The sequence below is a fragment of the Lithobates pipiens genome, unplaced genomic scaffold, assembly GCF_037356315.1.
Source record: "Lithobates pipiens isolate NorthernLeopardFrog02 unplaced genomic scaffold, aLitPip1_a1.2 Scaffold_10, whole genome shotgun sequence".
Lineage (NCBI taxonomy): Eukaryota > Metazoa > Chordata > Amphibia > Anura > Ranidae > Lithobates > Lithobates pipiens.
Window position 1 is genome coordinate 17,581,968 of NW_027507686.1, and position 24,297 is coordinate 17,606,264.

The 24,297-nt window shown below is 45.3% G+C and overlaps 1 protein-coding gene across 3 annotated transcripts in view; it reads left to right on the forward strand.

Annotated features, from left to right (window-relative positions):
* Positions 1 to 24,297, forward strand: part of NFAT5 (nuclear factor of activated T cells 5) — a 126,586-nt gene that overhangs the window by 64,413 nt on the left and 37,876 nt on the right. For 2 of the 3 annotated variants that reach the window (XM_077451837.1, XM_077451858.1), the window contains exons 4-10: positions 6,106 to 6,292; positions 10,855 to 11,045; positions 14,164 to 14,336; positions 15,695 to 15,829; positions 18,255 to 18,307; positions 18,583 to 18,715; positions 20,776 to 20,850. In XM_077451837.1, coding sequence (XP_077307963.1) covers positions 6,106 to 6,292; positions 10,855 to 11,045; positions 14,164 to 14,336; positions 15,695 to 15,829; positions 18,255 to 18,307; positions 18,583 to 18,715; positions 20,776 to 20,850 — 947 coding nt within the window. The remainder of the gene's footprint in view (positions 1 to 6,105; positions 6,293 to 10,854; positions 11,046 to 14,163; positions 14,337 to 15,694; positions 15,830 to 18,254; positions 18,308 to 18,582; positions 18,716 to 20,775; positions 20,851 to 24,297) is intronic. The other variant, XM_077451848.1, reaches the window with a different exon arrangement.

Genomic DNA, 24,297 nt, shown 5'->3' on the forward strand with positions numbered 1-24,297 from the left:
AATCTTATGGGCTATGGAGACCAATTATATTCAGACAAGCTTGAAGATAGGATAACTTCCAGGCATATCACCAGAATGGACTACTTATTACCAAATATCCTCCATATAGGAGCATGGAGAGAACGTTGAGTGAGGAAAGGGGGTGAGGTAGTCCAGGAAGGGCAGTCAACATAAAGAATTGGCAGCTCAGTGATTGTTGCCAATTTCTAAGCAGTACTAATGCTCATAGGAATGTGGCTAATTTAATTTCTAAAGAGGCGTTGATATTTAGTAACTATTTAGCTATGCTAATAGTCCTGGATATGCTCCATATCCCTTCATTATGAATTGACTAAATTACCAAATTCATGGCAAAGAATATTTTTAATTGACTATGCAATCATGATGTGGCGGTATGGCTGCAATTTTTTAAAGCTCTACCAATACAAGAGTAAATGTTGGTTACCATGGAGCCATTCTTTAGCCTGATGACCTAAAATGCAGAGGATGCGTCATTTGTAAAGCATGGATATCAGTAAGCTACAAGATCTTTTGCTGGCTGAACAGAAATGTTTGTGAAGCATACTAGGTTAAGGGCAGACTTTTAGGATAATCTCCATGTTTACTAGCTTCACCCATGGTTGTGAATAAGGCTTTTTTGATCAAAGCGGAGGGAATTTGCATTTACCCATTGTTGGAAGATACATATAAACATGGCAACATGTTTTGGGGTCTTAAATACCCTTGAAGCAGTCCTTTGCATTTGGTGCTCCTACCCTTTTTCTTGTACCCACAGTCAGGATGGTTCTTTGACTGAGAGGCTACACCTTCTTCGAGATGATCCAAGCCAAAATTTCTGAAAAAAGTGAATCTGCCATGACCATTATCTGTTCAAAAAAAAAAAACGATCTGATGCCACTACATTCTGAGTTTCAGGATCACTTGTAGTGGCTGTTGAGTCTATTACAGAGCAGGATATTGAGATAAAAATAAGGGAATGCATGTGAGGGACCTATAAGGAGGCAGAAAGGAAGATTTTGTGTACAATTTCTTGGTCTAGGGCAGTGGTCTCCAAACTGGGGCCCAGATGCAGCCCTTTGCTTGCTTTCACCTGGCCCCTGGGACACTATTTCATCCACTGATACTAAAATTGGGGCATAATTCCTCCCACTGACACCAACAATGGAGCACAATTCCAACGACGGGGCTCAATTCCTCCCAATGACACCACCGACGGGGCTCAATTCCTCCCAATGACACCACCGACGGGGCTCAATTCCTCCCAATGACACCACTGATGGGGCTCAATTCCTCCCAATGACACCACTGATGGGGCTCAAATTCCTCCCAATGACACCACTGATGGGGCTCAAATTCCTCCCAATGACACCACCGATGGGGCTCAAATTCCTCCCAATGACACCACCGACGGGGCTCAAATTCCTCCCAATGACACCACCGACGGGGCTCAAATTCCTCCCAATGACACCACCGACGGGGCTCAAATTCCTCCCAATGACACCACCGACGGGGCTCAAATTCCTCCCAATGACACCATTGATGGGGGGGGGGGAATTCCTCCCAATGACATCTGTGATGGGGCACATTTCCTCTCAATTATACTAATTATGGGGCACTATTCCTACCAATGATGGGGCTCAATTTCTCTCAATGACACCAACAATGGGACCCAATGACTCCTATGATGAGGCAAAATTACTCCCTTGACAACCAACGGAGCATTATTTTTTCCCAGTGATGTTGGGACCTTTTCACTAACCATTGCCCTCGTAAAGTCTGAAGGATAGTAAACGGGCCATTTTTTTTTAGAAAGTTTGGAGACCCCCTGGTCTAGGGTAATTTTTCTCAACCAGGGTTCCATGGACACCTAGGGTTTCTCCAGAGTTTGCTAGCGCTTCTTTGAGTGATTTCTGCCTCTCAGATAAGTTCCCACTGACCATACTAATCTTTTTAGCTATCTGTAAAGGGGGGGGGGGGGTGTTCTTCCCAATGATCACAAGTATAAGCAGCATTCTTCTCACTGACCATCACAGTGTATCGTTAAGGGTTCCCTGAGACCAGAAAGTTATCTCACAGGTTACTCTGTGATGAAAAGGTTGAGAGAGGCTGGTCTAAATTGTGCATAGACGTGCACTGCTAAAGCATTGTTGCTGGAACCTTATGAATAAATGGTACATATGGAAATTTTTAATGGTACAGTACAGATGTCCCTGATTTTCACAGATGGTCCCTGTTTAAGCAAGACTTTCCCAGTTGCAGAATAACGCTGAAATATAAAAATCTGTCCGTGCTAACTGCCGAGACCGTGTCACTTCTGTGCATAGCCTCCATCTGATTTACTTCCGTTAATAACCACTTGCGGACCGCTCGACAGTAATGTACTGCAGATGGTTGGCCCGCACAGACAAAGCAACGTACGTCGCTGCCTGCTTCCGGGTTTAGGGTGCATGCATACCCCCCCCCCACCTTTCCAGCCAGCACCTGCTGTGATTGTACACAACGGGAGCCTTTCAGCAATCCATGGCTGGTGTCTTGTCGAATATGGTCTCCCATCGGATAGTGTCCGCCCTATACTGCGCTTGCACAGTACAGAGGACAAAGATGCCGAAAGTCTTCCAAGGTGAACAACTGATCGTCAGCTCTACACGACTCCTGCGCACTGAGTCCAGGTTCAAGCCCCACCATCCAAGTGGACATAGAGCTAGAATAAAAATATGCCAAGTGCAGCGAGGCCGTGCCCGAAGCGTGGCGAGGCGCCGTGTACAGCTCATGGTTAGCTGTTCAACTTCGGAAAATTTTGGCGTCCTCTGTACCGCACAAGCACTGCGCCTGCGCAGTATGGGGCAGAGATTATCCGATGGGGGGGGGGGGGGGACACTTCTTGGCAGAACACTGGGACTTTCTGATCAGCTGTGCCCAATCACAGCCCAGAGCTCTGTGTTAACAGTCAACGCAGAGCTCTCTACAGAGGGAACTTTCTAAGAGATCTATTAGTAAAAGCTACACACAATAGACAAAGTTAGGCACATATTTAACCCCTTGAATACCCTAGATGTTAACCCCTTCCCAGTCAGTTAGTATCACTGTATTAATGTCACTAGTGAGGTCAGTGGCAGTTAGCCCTGCTGCACTATCGCAGTCCCATTTTATAAGTTGCTGATTACCGCCATCATCATTAGTAGTATACAAAATTCCAGTATCTATATCATAATTTGTAGGCGCTATAACTTTAAAGCAAACCAATCGATATACACTTATTGGGATTTTTCAATCCGACATGTAGCCGATTACTTTTTGGCCAAAATTTGGGAAGAAAAATTAGATTTTTTATTTATATTTTATTTTTTTATGTTTTTATAGCAGAAAAAAAAATGTAATCAAAATTTTAGTTTTTGTTTTTCATTTTATATTGTAAAAAATAACCCCAATGGTGATCAAATGTCACCAAAAAAAACAAGCTCTATTTGTGTGAAAAATTATATACATTTTTGGGTACAGTGATGCGCGACGGCGCGATTACCAGTTAAAGTAGCACAGTGCAGAATAGCAAAATTCGGCCCGGACCTGAAGGGGGGGTGGGTAAAATTTTTCAGAGCTCAAGTAGTTAATATTGGGCTTACATCTTTTGATCCCTATAGAAGTTGTTCATGCCCCTACATTGTGACAACGCCACCTGGACATGGTGCAATATGGCGTTATTCAGTTGGAATGACACCCAAACGCAGCTCCAGAACACACCCGTGTTACAAGCAGCACATACATGATGTGTTTTGTGGTGCCCTGCTCTTCAAACGAATACAGCCGAATTTTTTGTACACTGAGGTTGCATTGTATTTTGAACAGGCTGGCCAACCCAACACGCTTCAGCCCAAGAAAACACATATTTTCCTATAGTTTTCTACTCTCCTTGTTATGACTTGCTAATAAATGCCTTAAAATACCCCTATACGCACTGCCTTTTGTCTTCACACTGCAGTGCCCTGTGCTGGCAGATCTTAGCACAAGTGTCCTTACTAGTAGTTGTATTACGGAGAAGAGGAGGGAGGAGGACTGTTAAACTGCACAGTCGTTAAGGATGAGCTCCAGCGTGTTTGCAGAGCCCGCCAGGAAGTCGGCGCTAATCACAGGCAGGAAGACGTTGTCCCGATGTGCTGCTGCTGAGATCGAGAAATGTCTCGCTGCCTGTGATTAGCTCTGCGCCGACTTCTTGGTGGGCTCTGTGAACACACCGGAGCTCATCCTTAGCAGTCATATAAAGACTTAAATCACAGCCGCTAATGCGGGAGGATGGAGGTCGTTAGTACCAAGTCTATCTGACTGCATTCTATTTTTGTAGTAAGAATTGAAATTGCGCAAAAATAAGCAGCTATCACATCAACATGCAAAAATTAAAAAGTGCAGCTCTAAATATCCAAATGTGAAAGACCTAACTGCAATGTAAAAAAAGAAGAAAATCACTGTGGTTTGTCCTGTCAGTGATGTCCAAATATAGTATTTCAAGCTGTAATACCAGGTAAAGTATCTGTGAAAATGAAGCCACGCCCACATATGCCCGTGTTGGAAGGCTGAATGGGAACACCGCTTCCATGCACCATCACCATCCACTCCAAGCTACGCTTACCAGATGGGTTTGACTTCCAAGTTATAAGAAGGCAAAATGCGTCCGTGTCGCAGAAAAGCATGTCGCTCTGCGGCAGAGTGGAATCCATGCGCTCCGATGACATCCTACTCGTGGCCATAATGGTAAAAAGAATACCAGAAGACCACATAGCGTAACCCTATAAAAAACTATTTATTAATGAGCATATAGAATACTCGCAAATAACCTCTTCATATGCACAGATGTAAACATCATAGCAGGCCAGGACAGGCGCAAAATACTTCCGGAAATCAGGTGTGTGACGTCAGATTCGTAGGCTCCAGCTTACGCGTTTCGTGACGTGGAAGGGCTTCATTTTCACTGATACTTATCTGTCATTACAGCTTGAAATACTATATTTGGACTTCACTGATTGTACACTGCAGAGTGATCTTTTAATTTTTTTTTTTTGCTTTTACGTGCTGCATTTCTCTCTTACGTTTGGATATTTAGTGCTGCAATTTTTATTTTATTTTGCACTTATATCAATTTTTTTGTGATTTCAGTCAAGCTTTAGGTTAGGGCAGGGATGAGCAACTGAGGCCCTCCAGCTGTTGGGGAATTATACATGTCCCATGTGGCGTTGCAAGAGTGACATACAAGCATGATACCCAGAGGCATGATGGGACTTATAGTTCTGTAACAGCTGGAGGGCCTCAGTTACCCACCCCTGGGTGAAGGAGAAAAGCTCCTGATATCTCATAATCATTCCTTGATTTCTTGCTGCAGTTTTGATCTCTACTAGTAATAAGATTTTAGCCTATTACAATGTGATAGGCGCATCCTTGAGTGGGACAGGCTTTGTCGCTACACTCGCAGAACAGTACACTAGTAGTACACAAGTAACATAGCACTTATAAAGTGCTTCCCCCGGTTTTGCTATACAGTAGTACCTTGGCTTACAAGCATAATTCGTTCCAGAAGCATGCTTGTAATCCAAAGCACTTGTATATCAAAGCGGGTTTCCCCATAGGAATCAATAGAAACCCAGATAATGCGTTCCAGTGCCGCTGCTGGTGTATGAAGTACCGCATGTGGCCAGAGGTGCGGGGGGCGCCAGAGACACTCTGGAACGGAGTGTTTCCGAGCATCACTGGCGCCTCCGCACCTCTGGCCACATGCAGTACTGCACACCCCAGAGGCTTGAATCCTGCTTGTCTTGCCAGACAGCGCTCGCAAATCGAGTTAGGATTTAAAATAAAAAAAATTGCGAAATGCTCGTAAACCATGTTACTCACAATCCAAGGTATTACTGTACAGGGGAAAAAGAGGATACATCCTCAAATTCATATAGGCCTAATAACCTTACAATGGCCCTTCCATAAAACAGATGCCCCCGTTGTGTGTAGTTAATCCACAGAACCTGTTTGTAGATTAGTAAAGAGACTAGTTGCCTCTACTTTCACGCTTTAGCTTCTAGTGGTCTTCCCAAGCATGGAGCTCATTGCACTCTTCATTTTATTCAGAGCGTCTGACACCCAGAAAGGAGGGAAGAAGAACCCCGTGTTGTGTGAACAGTTTCCCAGTAAGAGCGAGGGGAAAGAACTGAAGATCGTGGTGCAGCCAGAGACTCAGCATCGTGCCAGATACCTGACGGAAGGAAGCCGCGGTTCTGTCAAAGACCGCACACAACAGGGATTTCCTACGGTTAAGGTAAGTGTATGGAGAACGGCTTCAGAGGAGATTCTCTACAGTCAGAGGTGGCTGCAGCTATGATTGTGTGTGGCAGTGGCTGCAATGTTTTTAGAAGACCAGGGTATGGATGAACACTGAGGAGGAGTCACAAAGAACTCTTATGTCGCGTACTCGGGACCGGACTTTTCGGCGGACAGTCCGACGGACTTTGCAGCTGAGGTCCGCCGGACTTTCAAACGAACTGACTTGGCCACACACGATCACTCCAAAAGTCCGACGGATTCGAACGTGATGACGTAGAATAAGGAAGTTCATAGCTAGTAGTCAATAGCTGCCCTAGCGTCGGTTTTAGTCCATCGGACTAGCACACAGACGAACGGATTGTCCGCTAGGAAGCCGAGTCAGGTGGACAGATTTGAATCAAGTTTTATTTCTAGGTCTGCCGGACTTTGGGGAAGAAAAAGTCAGCTGGAGCCCACACACGATCGAATTGTCCGTCGGAATCAGTCTGCTGGACCAAGTCCGTCAAAGTCTGGTCGTGTGTACGCGGCATTACTCTGTGTGTGTTTTTGTTGGAGTATAAAAGTAATTTATGCAATACGATTTGGCGTATAGAGCTACACCATTGTATATTAATTATTTTTGAAGACCAGAGAATCAATACCATATCAGAGATTCTTTACTGTTATGCCGCATACACACGATCGAATTCTCATCGGAAAAAAGCTCTGATGATTTTCCCGACTGAATTCGGCTCAAGCTGTCTTGCCTACACACGGTAACACCAAATTCCGATCGTTTATAACGCGGTGACGTACAACACGTACGACGCGACTAGAAAAAGGAAGTTCAATAGCCAGTAGCCAATAGCTTCTGTCTCGTAGTGGAATCTGTGCATGCGTGATTTTTGGCGTGTTGGAATTGCATACACACGATCGGAATTACCGATAGAAAGTTTATACAACTAAGAGGCTGTCGGGAGCTCTTGTCAAGAAAGTCAAACTGTGTCTGCCCTTTCCTGCCAGATCCACCGGTCATAGAAGCCGTACTACAGCTTCTATTAATGACTCAGAATGAAGGAGCCTAAATTTTAAAAACAAAAAAAATCAGCACAAGGAACATAACTTCGTAGGATTTGTCCCTAGTGGAAAATTCTCCTAAAACACAAAGAATCAGCACTAGGGACAAATCATACTAACTGTAAGTAATGTCCCTTGTGCTGATTTAATTTTTTTAATAATTTTTATTTTTATTTTGGATCCATGTTAACTTCTTCCCTGCCAGTGTCATTTATACAATAATCGGTGTATTTTTATAGCACTGATCGCTGTATAACTGTCACTGTTCCCAAAAATGTGTCAAGTCTGATCTGTCCGCCGCACTATTGCAGTCTAAAAAAATCGCTGATCACCACCATTACTAGTAAAAAAAATTAATAAAAATAACAAAAATGCTATATATATCGACTCCCTATTTTGTAGCCGCTATAACTTTTGCGCAAACCAATCAATAAACGCTTATTGCAATTTTTTTTAACAAAAATATGTAGAAGAATACATACCGGCCTAAATTGAGGAAACGTTTTTTATTCATTTGTAAAAAATTGGGATGTTTATTATAGCAAAAAGTAAAATATTGCGTTTAAAAAAAAAAAAAAAATTGTTGCTCTTTTGTTTATAGCGCAAACCGCAGAGGTGATCAAATACCCCCAAAAGAAAGCTCTATTTGTGGGGGGGGAGGGAAGACATAAATTTTTTTTTTTTTTATTATATTTTTAATACAGCATCGCAGGATCGCGCAATTGTCAGTAAAAGCGACGCAGTGCCGAACCGCTAAAATGGCCTGGTCATTGACCAGCCAAATCTTCCAGGGCTGAAGTGGTTAAAAAAAAATGTATTGGGCATTTCGGTCATTTCCTCGGTTTCCGGTTAACAGAACGCAATTACCCTGATTTTATAGAGAGGGGAAGTTTTCCTGAAGTCCAGCAGGAGAGAACTGGGCAGGGATAACAACACTGCTTAGGATGTCAGTGCAGCAGGAATACTGTGTTGTCAGGATCAAGAACTTGCTGGATTTCTAGCAGACCATCAGGTTTTATTTGTCTGCATTTACAGCCATTTTAATCCCTTCCTGCCTCTGGCCCTTTAAATAGATTTAAATACTGGGAGGCAAAGGTGGGCATTCCGATCATGTGACTGTCACAGAGGTCACATGACCTCACGGGGAGCTTTTTTTTGTTGCCCGTTTACTGTGCGGAAAGCGTGCTCACTGCACGCTCCCGGCAATTAATTGTTTAACCACTTAAGGACCAGGCCTATTTTCTTTTAAAAGTTAAAAATATTTCTTTATTTTTTGTATTGTTAGAAAATGACTTAGAACCCAAGATCATATATAATATATTATTATAAATATATAGTGTGTGTGTATGTGTGTGTATGTGTTTGTAAATATGTGTTTTATATATATATATATATAAATATGTGTATATATATATATATATATATATATATATATATATATATATATATATATATATATATATATATATATATATATATATATATATACACTACCGTTCAAAAGTTTGGGGTCACATTGAAATGTCCTTATTTTTGAAGGAAAAGCACTGTACTTTTCAATGAAGCTAACTTTAAACTAGTCCTAACTTTAAACAAATATACTCTATACATTGCTAATGTGGTAAATGACTATTCTAACTGCAAATGTCTAGTTTTTGGTGCAATATCTACATAGGTGTATAGAGGCCCATTTCCAGCAACTATCACTCCAGTGTTCTAATGGTACAATGTGTTTGCTCATTGGCTCAGAAGGCTAATTGATGATTAGCAAACCCTTGTGCAATCATGTTCACACATCTAAAAACAGTCTAGCTCCTTCCAGAAGCTACAAAACTGACCTTCCTGTGAGCAGATTGAGTTTCTGGAGCATCACATTTGTGGGGTCAATTAAACGCTCAAAATGGCCAGAAAAAGAGAACTTTCATCTGAAACTCGACAGTCTATTCTTGTTCTTAGAAATGAAGGCTATTCCATGCGAGAAATTGCAAAGAAATTGAAGATTTCCTACAACGGTGTGTACTACTCCCTTCAGAGGACAGCACAAACAGGCTCTAACCAGAGTAGAAAAAGAAGTGGGAGGCCGCGTTGCACAACTAAGCAAGAAGATAAGCACATTAGAGTCTCTAGTTTGAGGAACAGACGCCTCACAGGTCCCCAACTGGCATCTTCATTAAATAGTACCCGCAAAACACCAGTGTCAACATCTACAGTGAAGAGGCGGCTGCGGGATTTTGGGCTTCAGGGCAGAGTGGCAAAGAAAAAGCCATATCTGAGACTGGCCAATAAGGACAATGACCCTAAACACACCTCCAAATTGTGCAAGAACTATTTACAGCAGAAGCAGGCAGCTGGTATTCTATCGGTAATGGAGTGGCCAGCACAGTCACCAGATCTGAACCCCATTGAGCTGTTGTGGGAGCAGCTTGACCGTATGGTACGCCAGAAGTGCCCATCCAACCAATCCAACTTGTGGGAGCTGCTTCTAGAAGCGTGGGGTGCAATTTCTCCAGCTTGCCTCAATAAATTAACAGCTAGAATGCCAAAGGTGTGCAATGCTGTAATTGCTGCAAAAGGAGGATTCTTTGACGAAAGCAAAGTTTGATGTAAAAACAATGTTATTTCAAATACAAATCATTATTTCTAACCTTGTCAATGTCTTGACTCTATTTTCTATTCATTTCACAACGTATGGTGGTGAATAAGTGTGACTTTTCATGGAAAACACAAAATTGTTTGGGTGACCCCAAACTTTTGAACGGTAGTGTGTGTGTGTGTGTGTGTGTGTGTGTGTGTGTGTGTATGTGTGTGTATATATATATATATATATATATATATATATATATATATATATATATATATATATATATATATATATATATATATATATATATATATATATATATATATATATATATATATATATATATATATATATATATATATATATATATATATATATATATATATATATAAAACAATTATAATATATATATATAAGAGATATATAATATTGTATTATAATTAATATATATATATATATTAATTATAATACAATAATATATATATATATTATAATACAATAAGATATATATATATATATATATATATATATATATATATATATATATATATATATATATATATATATATATATATATATAAATTGTATTATAATTAATATATATTATTGTATTATAATTTATATATATATATATATATATTGTATTATAATTTATATATATATATATATATATATATATATATATATATATATATATATATTCTTTCTAATACAATATTCATTTTGTCCAGAAATACACTTTAAAATAAGGTTCACGAAGGGGGAGAACTGGCTGAAGCTGTTAATGTGATGGGGTGGTATGGGTGGCTGTACGTCTCGGTAGTGTGTTGCCTTGTCTGCTTCTTGTAATGTGTGTGCCCTGTGCTCCTAACGCTCATTAGCAAGGGACATTTATGTCAGCCTCTATTACTCTGTTCCAGCTGGAAGGTCATAATGAGCCCGTGGTGCTTCAAGTCTTCGTAGGCAATGATTCTGGTCGAATGAAGCCGCATGGATTCTACCAGGCCTGCAGAGTTACCGGGAGGAACACGACTCCTTGCAAGGAAGTGGACATAGAGGGCACCACAGTCATAGAGGTCATGCTGGACCCCAGCAACATGATGACTCTAGCGTAAGTAACTGACCTACCAGCATCACCCGCCCCAGGGAGAAAAGGAAGGCTGTGCCCTCATGTGACACCTTTTATGTCACATGTGCCATGTGTGCAGGCAGCATGGATTGGCTCTTATCGCACACTTCTATCTGAAATGCAGAAATACCAGATTCTATCACCAATGAACTGTGGAAGGAATGCAGACCTTCCTGAAACACTTGGAATGAAAAACTTTAATCTCTCCCCCCCCCACTTCTACTGCCATCTCCTCTGGTCATGTATTTCATGGTATCTGCAAAAATCGGTGGTTTCATCTACGTCAGCTAATCACTATTAACTCTTTCTGGAGAGAATACAGAGTTGAACAGTGAGTGGGAGTATATTTTAACAAGGACCCTGTATTAAATGTAAAGTTTATTAAGGAAGATCAGATGTGGACTGCAGGCACTTAAAAGTACTTGATCTTACCCGGATTTGCTCTTTTTATAATGCTCAGGAGCTCTTAATCCTATTTCACTTATAACAACATCCTTGCCTGGACCCCAGACCGGCAACCTCTAGCCTCTCACTACTAGTCCATAATTATGATGGGTGGCTTTAGTGACAAGTACTGCGAGTCTGGGTCAAAGCTCACACTACATAGTTGTTGGTAGGTCTAAAGGGGGGGTAAATCTGTACAGTCACATGGTAATGCAGGGGTTTTGAACTCCATTTTATTGCGAGCCGCGTCAGCATTATGTTTTCCCTCAAAGGGACAGTTGTATCTGTAAGACTATATACATTTATCCAGGGCTTTTTTTTTCAGAGAATAGGTGCAGGAACTCAACCATGATGACCCCCATCCTCCTCGACAAACTAAGTTGAACAGTGGCGGGGGCCAAATTAACAGTGGGAGAATTTTAACAGAACAATAAATAGGAGTGTATTATGTGCAGAGTTTGCTGCGTGCAGGGTTCGGGGGCGTGCTGCTCGCAGGGTGCTGTGCGCAGGGTTCAGGGGGGTGCTGCGCGCAGGGTGCTGTGCGCAGGGTTCGGGGGGCGTGCTGTGCTCAGGGTTCGGGGGGCGTGCTGTGCGCAGGGTTCGGGGGCACGCTGTGCCGAGTTCAGGGGCGCTCTGTGCAGAATGTGTAGGGTTCGGGGGCATGCTGTGTGCCGAGTGCAGGGTTCAGCTCTCTTTTACAGGTTGTCCACATCTCACTTCCAAGCTTCCTTGCCTCACAACTACCCGGCCCGACCCGGCTCTAGTTCCTCTCGGCAGTGTAGGTGGCTTCTCCTGTCTCTCTCACTTCCAGGGAGATCATTGGTCGGAATCTGTGTACCCGGACACAGATAGGGTGCGGCTTACCTTGAGATGCTCCACACTGCACCTGCTATCCTTGTAAACAAGGAAGGCTTCTGTGTTTACAAGGGACCCTGGTGAGCGGGGAGCAGAGGGTGAGAGCCGGAGTTGGTGGAACGGCTGGGAAAAAAAAGCCATGGATGCTGAGGCCACGTGAAATGACCTGGCGGGCTGGATTTGGCCCTTGGTCCTTGTGTTTGACACATCCTGTGGCAATGTGCTTGATTAGATTTAATTATGCCAGTCAATGGAGGAATATTTTGATAGGAGTTTAAGGAAGACCTATATAAACTACAGGTCGGTTTGAGAGTCGCCACAGGCTTCACACTCAGAAAGTGGAGGAGGAACAATCCAGTGTTATTTTTTTAAATCTGTCCATAAAGTAGATGGTGAGATCCGTGTACCCTTTTGGGGTCACTGCTCCTGTCCAGACCCAACTCCTCTGTCTGCTTCCCCTGACTTTTGGGTACCGTTCCCCCAAATAAGGTCCCGTTCACATCTCACAATTTGGAATTGCAGGCAGAATCTAGGCGGTTCAAGTTTATCTAATGACAAAACACTTTTGCTTAGTGTTTGGATTCAGAACAGGAATAGTTAAACGCCATTTTAAGTTTCTTTCTGCAGCCTCTATCCTTTTAAGAAGATTTTCCTTTACTTCCTGCTTCGAGACTTGGCAGGAATTAAGATTAAGAGGTACACTTTAAGTCTAGGTTTACGCTGCAATTTTTTTTGTGTGTTTTCTAGTTTGCAGAAAAGCACTACAATCCATTGAACATCACTTCCTACGGGACACGTTCACATCTATGCGCTTTTCAGCCGCTGTGTTTTTGGAAAAGGGTCGGGGACTTAATAGACTTCAATGGATCCACACCAGAAACGTGTTGCGTTTTTGATGCGTTTTTACATGCATTTTGCGCTTTTCTATTTTTTTTTCTCTTTTTAACAAAGTGTGAATAGTCAGTTGTTAAGGAGCCGGTGGCCACAGCTTCCTTAACAACCGATGAGTCATCAGCTGTCAGTGTTCCCTCGCTGACAGCTGAATGTAAAAAAACAAAATTGCCGCCAAAGAAAAACTTAAGAAAAAAAAAATAGCGTGGGGTCCCCCCCGTCCCCCCAATCCATACCAGGCTGGGATGGGGAGGACCCCCTTTCCCACTCCTGAACCATACCAGGCCACATCCCCTCAACATTGGGAGGGAGTGCATTTTGTCCCCATGTTGATCAACATAATTTTGGCGTAGGTTTCCCCTCAAAATCTATACCAGACCCAAAGGGCCTGGTTTGTGTTGGTGGGAGGGACCCCACACCCTTTTTTTTATTTTTTTATTTTTCTTTGCCTGCAATTCTTTTTTTTTTTAACAACTGGCTGTTGAGTTTTTTTAAGGAGAAAAAAAACGCTTGAAAACCGCATACAAAAAAGCCGCACAGATGTGAACCTAGCCTAAATAAGGAAAGTGGGAAAATTTGCTGACCGGTAAAAGAGATTACGTGCAATGACTAGCATGTCATCTCACTTGCTTCACACTCATTTCCATGCGCCTGGTGACCGTCTAAGTCTCCCTCTCTTCTCTTACTGCCTTCAGATTTTCCTCATAGTTTTGCATGAAGTGAAGAAATAACATCATACCACAATGTGGTGTTGACCTTTCTACCAGTATATGTTTGTTAAGCAGGTTCACGTATGTGCCTCAAAATTCCCTTACAGACATCAAAGTGTCAGTCCTATTCTAATTATACCCAAAGAGGTTCCATTAAACCCATGCTTTCATGTCACTCCACTTGTACCTTTGTTCCATAGTGTGGACTGCGTTGGGATTCTGAAGCTGCGTAACGCAGATGTTGAAGCTCGGATCGGGATCGCTGGTTCCAAGAAGAAGAGCACACGGGCCAGACTAGTCTTCAGGGTCAACATCCCTCGCAAAGATGGCTCAATTCTGACACTGCAAACCCCTTCATCGCCGATTCTCTGTAGTGAGTAGAGTGCTTGATTTTTATTTTCACATGTACTAATGCTTAATGAATAGAAATGTCTTTATGGTGCAAGTAGTGTATGGTTAACCTCTTTATAGCAGAGAAAGAAAACAATGGGATGCATAACCAGGAATCCAATAATCCCAGTTTTTATCGGGTACACACACAGGGGAAGGCGCCATCTAAGTGCAGCAATGAAACATTTGTTGTATGATAAAAACAAATTGGCAACACAAATGAAGTACGTTTTGTGAAGGCATGTAGAGCATAATTAATAAGGACGTTCAAGGAACCCTGTAGCAGGGGCATTCAGTTGAAGGATTTTGCAGCATGGCTGAAGCTCAGTGCACTTATCAAGCCTTGACAAAGAGGCAGGAACACCTTGAAATGCGTCCCCCTGGTGTCTGACATCATCCATTGGGTTCCTCTGGCAGCTCCTCCTGACCAGGAAGTGGCCGACAGCAGTGCTGCACAAATGCACATATATCACGAATATAGGTGGGGTTATTGTGAATGCACTTCTTCTAAACCGAGGGGTTCTAAAAACAGACCTGCTGGATTTTGCATCCCTACCTCTAGCTTCCTAATGTCTAAATTGTTAATATCACAATGTAAGCCTACTGTAAAGTGGTTCTAAAGGCTCGATATTTTTACCGTCATGCATGAAGGCAAAAAAACCTGTATGCAGCAGCCCCCCCGAGCCTCTCCTAATGTTTATCTGAGCCCCAGGTAGATCCAGTGATGTGCATGAGAGCCTTGCCTCTCCTGGGACCCACTTATCCTTGGCTGAGGCAGCAGCGGGTTCCATTTGCTCCCTTCCACTATTAATCACAGACGGTGAGCCAATGAGAAGGGAGAGGGGGGCGAGGCCGAGCTGTGGCTCTGTGTGTGGATGGACACGCAGTTTGGGAGCGAGCCTGCTTGGGTGCCCCCAGAGTAAGCTGCTTGGCAGGAGGGGGGCCAGCAGCGCCAGTGCCGGGACCCAAGAAGAGGAAATCTAACATGTTTGTTTTGTTTTTATGTAAATATATAGTACTTTATTGCACTTTTTTAGTCCTGACTATAAGAAAATATACATTTGTATACTCCATTTTATCGCAAACATATGGAGCTTTAAAACTTTTTACATGTTTCTCAGGCTCTCCTTACTGCCTGTTAAAAAAAAAAAAAAAAAAGCAGTTGTTTACAGACCTCAAAAACTGAAGCTGAAATATAAATGTTAGTAAATGAGGCAGGGTTGTAAATGATCCCCCTTACAAAAACATTTTACAAACAGAAAATCGATTTATAGGTGGAGGTATGGATCTTAAGTGGACCACCATTGTGTACCCTGCTAACATTTGCTCTCTGTGGTGTAGCTCAGCCTGCTGGAGTGCCGGAGATTCTGAAGAAGAGCCTGCACAACTGCACGGTGAAAGGAGAGGAAGAGATGTTCCTGATTGGAAAGAACTTCCTGAAAGGAGCGAAGGTTGTGTTCCAGGAAAACCTTGCCGGTTCGTATTTTTTGCTATTTACTACTTCAACACCACGACATAACCCGTCGGGCCACATTTGGTTATTGTGATCTGTGATTTAATTTCACTCTTTAAAGTGTGCTGTTCACCAAACCTGACCCACATCATCGCTCACACTGCAACCCTAGGGCTGCCACCTCATCCCTTTAAAACTGAATACAATACTTACACAGGTTCTCTGGCTGGTTAAGGTGGAATTAAACACAATTAGAGCCTCATCTGCATTAAATTGGCCCAAGAAACTGCAATTAAAGTGATTGTGAAGGTCATTTATTTTTTATTTTTTTAAATAACAAACATATGTTTGTTATTTTAATAAAAATGCTTGGGTGCCCCCTTAGCAAGCAACTTGCTATGGGGGCACCTGAGCCGAGTCACAGCCTCTGGTGTCCATTCAGACACAGAGCCGTGGCCCAAGCCCCGCCCCCCTCTTTCTCCCGATTGGCTGACTGACTTTGACAGCAGTGGTGTGTCTCAGCCAATCAGGAGGGGAGAGTCTCAGACAGTTGAGACACTCATGGACATCGCTGGACAGAGATGGGGCTCAGGTAAGTATTAGGGGGTGCTGCTGCACACAGAAGGCTTTTTATCTTAATGCATAGAATGCATTAAACGCGGGAGCCTGCACTCACTATATCTGGTCTCCCACAGTACACAGAATGTGGAAATGCAATTATTTTAGTAAATATAAACTGCTGTATACCCTTTCTTATCAGCAGTATATAGCAGTCTTGTGACTTTTATCAGTTCCTGATTAAGCTTGTAGGAGGAGTTTTCATACTGCACTTGCTGTCCTATCAGGATGCAAGACCTCTGACCCTCTGTCTGGACAGTGCTGATTGGCCCTGTGCTAATCACATATGCCCTCCCAAGGAAAAAAAAAAAAGACCTCTCTAGCAATACACGCCAAGCTAAACATGTGCAGCCTGACTCCAAAGGCTCTGTTATCTGGATATGTTCTGGAGTCAGTGGAAGAAGAGGTGGATCTGTGCATACAGGATCAAACCGCCTTTTTACACAATGCAGAGGATTAACCCCTTAGGTTCCACAGTGAGTATAACAAGCAGACCTTACTGCATATACACACTGAATTTACTATTGTAGGTTTAGTAACACTTTAAAATAAAAAAAAACCCTTCTGACTTTACAACTCCTTTTTTTAAAGGATTAGTTCCCCTTTTCTAACGTGTTCCATATTGCATCCATATTTGGGGTGTAACATATTAGTGCTACAGCTGACCCCACCCCCCCCCCCCCCTACACTTCTCACTTTGACAGAAGACCGGGGATCGACTCCCCGTGTCTGCTGCCACAATAAAAAAAAAAAAAAAGAAAAGAGGTAGGTGAGGTTACTGCCCACCCGCCTGCGTCACTCATTCACAGCGTTCTGTGAATAGGAAACTCCAACTACCGACAGCATTTGTGACTGTCAGGTTGTAATTCTCAATGAACTACCACGGCACTGTGGAAGTTCATTGAATGCTCCTGTCAGTGTGTAACTGAATGCATGTAGGAGGTAGGAGCACACAGCTTACATACAGCCTGCAGGAGCCCTGCATAGCACCCATGACCTGCTCATCATGAGTACAATGCTTTCCAGGCTCCCAATAAAAAAAGAAAATTCACTTTTTTTTTTACCTGCAAAAAGATGTGCATTTATTTATTTTTGAAAAGGAGAACTTATCCTTTAATGAGAGGGATACTGGCTGTCAGAGGGGAGGGTGCTTTATTGAACACAGCCAATACCCATCACTATTAACCCTTAAAAAAAAAAAAAACACTTGGAAGTGCTTGTCTAACCTGGTCCAGAGTCGCAGAGTAGGGTTACTTTCAAATGGGCTGCAGCAGGTTGTGCGAAAAAACCCGCCCCACTTCACACAGAAGTCGATTTGCTGTACAAAACACCCTGCCAGATCTTATACATTTGATCAGCTCAATATAGATTGCAGCGCTGATCAGTTTATTGTGAAGGCAGGGATGTCTCCCGGCTGTCAAAATACAAAGACCCGACGGGGAGGATTCAACCCATCCATCTCGAATGTGTGGATGGGGGTCAATCCTCCCCTTCGTGTCTTTGTATTTAGACAGCGGGGAGACTTCCCTGCCTTCAGAATAAACTGATCAGCGCTGCAGACTATATCGAGCTTACCAAATGGATACGATCTGGTGGGGTGTTTTATACAGAAAATGACTGGTAGATCGACTTTTGTTGAAGTTTGTCCAGTCCGTGCTGAACTGGCCAAATCTTGGTCCATGTACGGCCAGCTTAAGTGAGCCCATATGAGTTGCGAAGGGAAAAGCGAGTAGGGTTGAAGGTTCTACATTTATTTTATCGTGGCGGGGGGAAGGTACGAAGCCAAACGCAGCTTACAATCTAATGTCCCTTTTGTCTGTTTCTGTTCAGATGACAGTTCATGGAAAGCTGAAGCTGAAATCGACATGGAGCTCTTTCACCAGGTAAATGTAAATGTCGGCCGTTCTGTGCTAAAGTGGGGAACAAAATTATCTTATTCAACTTTTAACATGAGTGATGTCCATATAGCTGTGTATTCATTCAGCGTTATAACGTGTATATTTAACCACTTCATTATCAGACACTTTTACCCCCATCCTGCCCAGGCCGAGCTTCAGCTTTCAGCAGTGGCGGCTGGTGTATTTATTTATTCGTCTTGTATGATTCGTGTGGCGATATCGGTTTAGTCGTATTAATCTTGGTGTTGTCGCTTGTCTAGAATCACCTTATTGTGAAGGTTCCTCCTTACCATGACCAGAACATCACTTCCCCGGTCTCCGTTGTGATGTTTGTTGTGACCAACGCAGGGCGCTCTCACGAGGTTCAACCTTTTACATACACTCCAGACTCAGGTAAGTACCTGCCAACATCTTCACCTTTAGTGTGCTGCAAAACTCTGCTGTGTAACCTTTGGTAAAACTCTTCCCTATTTATTTATATCCAGTAAATGTACAATAATCAGTACGTAGATCCACTCACATCAATCAGTTCCCCAATTCAGTCCCTGGATAGGCAGCTATGGTCCTCCATGAGCGCTTATTGAGGATTAAAAGAGAAGTATGGAATTTTGCTTTTTTTTTTTTTTTCAAGATTTATACTTGCCCTAGGTTGTTGCAGCATCAGTCCGATGCTACATCTGTCCCGCGGCACCTCTAAGACTGAGAACCGAGCAATCAAACACAGCAGGTCGCTCGTTTCTCAGAGCTCCGCGAGCAGAGAGCTGGTGGCTGTCCGTCAACGGCTCTCTGCTCTGCCGCTCCTCGCTTACTTGAGTGCTGCGCTGTGGAGGGGGCGGGAGTGGCTCTCAGTGGCTTGCTGAGAGGCTGAGCCTGGTGCCGGTCCAGGCATGTAGGTGAATCCCGACCATATGGTCGCAATCTTGCCCAAGCCTGGACTGGCTCTGTGACATCAGCCGGCAGCGGGCTTCAGTCTGCTGAAAACGGGTCACAGGAATGTAGAACTAAACTGCACTCCTGCGATCCACAAGTGAGATACGGCCAAACAAGCTTTGGCTGTTTGTCTCCTTTAAAGTGAGTCTAAAGTCTCCTATTTTATTTTGTTAAAAATAACAAACATGTTATACTTGCTTGCTCTGTGTAATGGTTTTGTACAGAGCACCCCTAATCCTCCTCTACTAGGGTCCCTCTTTGGTGCTCCTGGCCCCTCCCTCCTGTTGAGTGCCCCCATAGCAAGCAGCTTGCTATGGGGACACGGAGCCGCGGCCCAAGCCCCCCTCCTCTTTCTCTCCTCATTGGCTGACTGACTTTGACAGCAGCGGAAGCCGATGGAATCCCGGACTGCCGAGACACTCCTGCAACATCGCTGGATCTAGATGGGGCTCAGGTGAGTATTATCGGGGCTACTGCACACAGAAGGCTTTTTATCTTTAATGAATAGGATGCATTAAGATAAAAAAAAAAAACCTTCTGCCTTTACAACTCCTTTTAAGGTCCTTTTTAAGGTCCTTTTAAAGACTGCCTATTGTCTCTACTTCTGATGTAAGAGTTGGGGGACTCTCATGGGGGTCCCGATAAAAGGGGGGAGACTCTGATGAGCAACCTAATGTACGAGGTACTCTGATGGGGACCTTGATGTAAAAGGGGCTCTGATGGGGACCCTGATGAAAAGGGGGGCTCTGATGGGGACCCTGATGAAAAGGGGGGCTCTGATGGGGACCCCGATGTGAAGGGGGGCTCTGATGGGGACCCCGATGTGAAGGGGGGCTCTGATGGGGACCCCGATGTGAAGGGGGGCTCTGATGGGGACCCCGATGTGAAGGGGGGCTCTGATGGGGACCCCGATGTGAAGGGGGGCTCTGATGGGGACCCTGATGTGAAGGGGGGCTCTGATGGGGACCCCGATGTGAAGGGGGGCTCTGATATAAGGGTCCTGATCTAGAGGGTGGCTCTGATATAAGGGTCCTGATCTAGAGGGGGGGGCTCTGATATAAGGGTCCTGATCTAGAGGGGGGGGCTCTGATATAAGGGTCCTGATCTAGGGGGGGGGGGGCTCTGATATAAGGGTCCTGATCTAGAGGGGGGGCTCTGATATAAGGGTCCTGATCTAAAGGGGGGACTTTGATAGGGAATTTCTTCAGCCAGCAAATATTAATAAAAATTGCAATGCAGTCCTCGGACTGCAAAGTTTGGAGACCCCGATGTACACAAATAAAGGACTATGTCTGCTCTGATATCCTGGGCCCTCTCCTGGTCTTCCATACACACACATGGCAGCTCCATTCTCCTTTTAGGATGGCACAGACCATCAGCAGGTATAATTCTATGGCAGGCATTCAGCTGAGGAGCGTTCCATAAACTTCACTGCAGTCCAGTGCCATCAGCGGCTAGGTTTTGGCCTCTGTACTTGTTTTTGGTCTTAGTTATGTAATTAATTCTTTCGCTTCCATTGACAGCCATTCCAAACCTTCTCATAAAGAAAGAGATTTCCAACTCCGCACAGTCCTGTACTTTTGAAGACTCTATGAAAGGTATTCATCTGCTTCCTCATGTAGCTTTCATATTGACTCAAAAGTTCACTCCATTTTTTATATGGTTGTATCAGTTTAAACAAACGAGTGGTCAGAGTTTAAAGTGGAACTAAACTCGTCGATTTTAACAGCTTAAAAAAAAAAACAGTTGCATTCCTGTAACGTGCCGAGAATTTTCACTTTTTGGTTGTGCTCTCAACTAAACTGTCAAACCATTGATGGCTGTCATAACTGATCACATGTGCAGAACCATTGCAGTTGCAGATCAAACAAGAGGCCAAAGATGGCAGCTTACTTGGCTGAAAATGATAGAAGGGTTTAGTTCTGCTTTAACTTGGTTAACTGCCATTTCTGTGCCATAACAACCCCCTTCCCCAACCCTATTTACGTTTTTTTTTCCTGGAGTGCCCTAAAAGCCTTGAAATAATACACTATCATAGTAACATAATCTAACCTTCAATGGATTGGCCTTTCCCCCTCCCACTTTTTTCCCTGATCACTATTGGTCAGTTAAAGTGACTATCACAGCAAAGTGCAAGCGTGAGCGGGGTACAGCACTGGACCCCATGGGAGCTGGATTCCATAATTATATTGGTAGTCCTGGGCTTCTGGGGTCGTACGAGTAAGATACAATGACCTGCAGGCCCTCGGCTATGCTGGCTATGACATGGAAGTGGCAGTTTGGTTTATAAACCATGACCACAGGTTGGAATCGAGAAACTAGTTTACCACTAAAGCAAAAAAAGGAAAATAACGTTTTTTTTATCTGAAACCATGTATGTATGTGTGCAAACACCCCTACACCCCCAAACTGGGATTTAAGATTTATATTTAGATTTTATACATTGTTCTAGGTATTTATCATTCACTTTCTCAGTTTCTGTTCATTTCAAAAAGTGCCGCTAAAATGTCAGTTTTATGAGACTGCAGAGTACAAAGTAAATGGTGACTTGGGTCCTGATGATGTGAAGAGCTGTAGGTTTAGTGGTGTTGGTATTGCAGGTTAGGCCCCTCCCTAAACCAGTGTTACCCTCTAACCAGCGAAGGTCCTTGGCTGAAGACTAAAAGCTTAAAGTGTGTTTAAACCTAAAAAATAATATTCTAGTACGGCCTCTTTAATGCAAAATAATGTGGTTTGTAGTAATGCAATGACATTCACCCCTTTCTATGTTGAATAATACCTGGTTGATCCTGCCTGTGCCTCTGTTCCTGACAGTAAATTGAGCACACTAATTGCTGTCGATCCATCACAGTGTGGTCAGTTTACATCTTATATTATGCCGCTGACTGTACAGGCACACTGTGCAAGAGAGCATATCTGTAAGTTCAATGGTCTGTGGAAAGCCGTTCCTCCCCACCCATCCATCCTGCCTCCAACCGCTCCTCCCTGCCCATCTGTTCTCCCTCCAGCCTCTCCTCCCCACCCACCCATCCATCCTGCCTCCAACCGCTCCTCCCTGCCCATCTGTTCTCCCTCCAGCCTCTCCCCCCCCCCCCCCACCCATCCATCCAGCCTCTCCTCCCCACCCATCCATCCTGTCTTCAACCACTTCTCCCTCTAGCCTCTCCTCCCCACCCATCCATCCTGCCCCGGCTGTTCCTCCCTGCCCACCTTTCTTGTCTCCCAGCCTCTCCTCCCCGCCCATCCATTCTGCATCCAGCCGTTCCTCCCCGCCCATCCATCCTGCATCCAGCTGTTCCTCCCCGCCCATCCATCCTGCATCCAGCCGTTCCTCCCCGCCCATCCATCCTGCATCCAGCCGTTCCTCCCCGCCCATCCGTCCTGTCTCCAGCAGTTCCTCCCCGCCCATCCGTCCTGTTTCCAGCCGTTCCTCCCCGCCCATCCGTCCTGCATCCAGCCGTTCCTCCCCGCCCATCCGTCCTGTCTCCAGCCGTTCCTCCCCGCCCATCCGTCCTGTCTCCAGCCGTTCCTCCCCGCCCATCCGTCCTGTCTCCAGCCGTTCCTCCCCGCCCATCCGTCCTGTCTCCAGCCGTTCCTCCCCGCCCATCCGTCCTGTCTCCAGCCGTTCCTCCCCGCCCATCCGTCCTGTCTCCAGCCGTTCCTCCCCGCCCATCCGTCCTGTCTCCAGCCGTTCCTCCCCGCCCATCCGTCCTGTCTCCAGCCGTTCCTCCCCGCCCATCCGTCCTGTCTCCAGCCGTTCCTCCCCGCCCATCCGTCCTGTCTCCAGCCGTTCCTCCCCGCCCATCCGTCCTGTCTCCAGCCGTTCCTCCCCGCCCATCCGTCCTGTCTCCAGCCGTTCCTCCCCGCCCATCCGTCCTGTCTCCAGCCGTTCCTCCCCGCCCATCCGTCCTGTCTCCAGCCGTTCCTCCCCGCCCATCCGTCCTGTCTCCAGCCGTTCCTCCCCGCCCATCCGTCCTGTCTCCAGCCGTTCCTCCCCGCCCATCCGTCCTGTCTCCAGCCGTTCCTCCCCGCCCATCCGTCCTGTCTCCAGCCGTTCCTCCCCGCCCATCCGTCCTGTCTCCAGCCGTTCCTCCCCGCCCATCCGTCCTGTCTCCAGCCGTTCCTCCCCGCCCATCCGTCCTGTCTCCAGCCGTTCCTCCCCGCCCATCCGTCCTGTCTCCAGCCGTTCCTCCCCGCCCATCCGTCCTGTCTCCAGCCGTTCCTCCCCGCCCATCCGTCCTGTCTCCAGCCGTTCCTCCCCGCCCATCCGTCCTGTCTCCAGCCGTTCCTCCCCGCCCATCCGTCCTGTCTCCAGCCGTTCCTCCCCGCCCATCCGTCCTGTCTCCAGCCGTTCCTCCCCGCCCATCCGTCCTGTCTCCAGCCGTTCCTCCCCGCCCATCCGTCCTGTCTCCAGCCGTTCCTCCCCGCCCATCCGTCCTGTCTCCAGCCGTTCCTCCCCGCCCATCCGTCCTGTCTCCAGCCGTTCCTCCCCGCCCATCCGTCCTGTCTCCAGCCGTTCCTCCCCGCCCATCCGTCCTGTCTCCAGCCGTTCCTTCCCGCCCATCCGTCCTGTCTCCAGCCGTTCCTCCCCGCCCATCTTTCTGGTCTCCAGCCGTTCCTCCCTGTGCGTCCATCCTGCCTCCAATCGCTCTTCCCTGTGCGTCCATCCTGCCTCCAATCGCTCTTCCCTGTCCATCTGTTCTCCCTCCAGATTCTCCTCCCCGCCTATCTTTCTTATCTCCATCCGTTCCTCCCCACCCATCTTGTCTCCAGCTGTTCCTCCCCGCCTATCTCTTCCCCCTCCAGCCGCTCCTCCCCACCCATCCCTCCTCCAGCCATTCCTCCACGCCCATCCATCTGTTCTCCCTCCAGCCTCTCTGTCCCTTTAAATAGTTTGGGCCAAGCTGGCCCAAATAAACTATTTACTGCACTCACAGGTGTGCTTGCTGGGCGCCCTGTATTAGCTGTATGTAGCCTCTGCTATAAACAGTAGACCGCGTTGTGTTCCGACAGTGGGATGGGAACAGAATGGGGTTGGGCTGAGC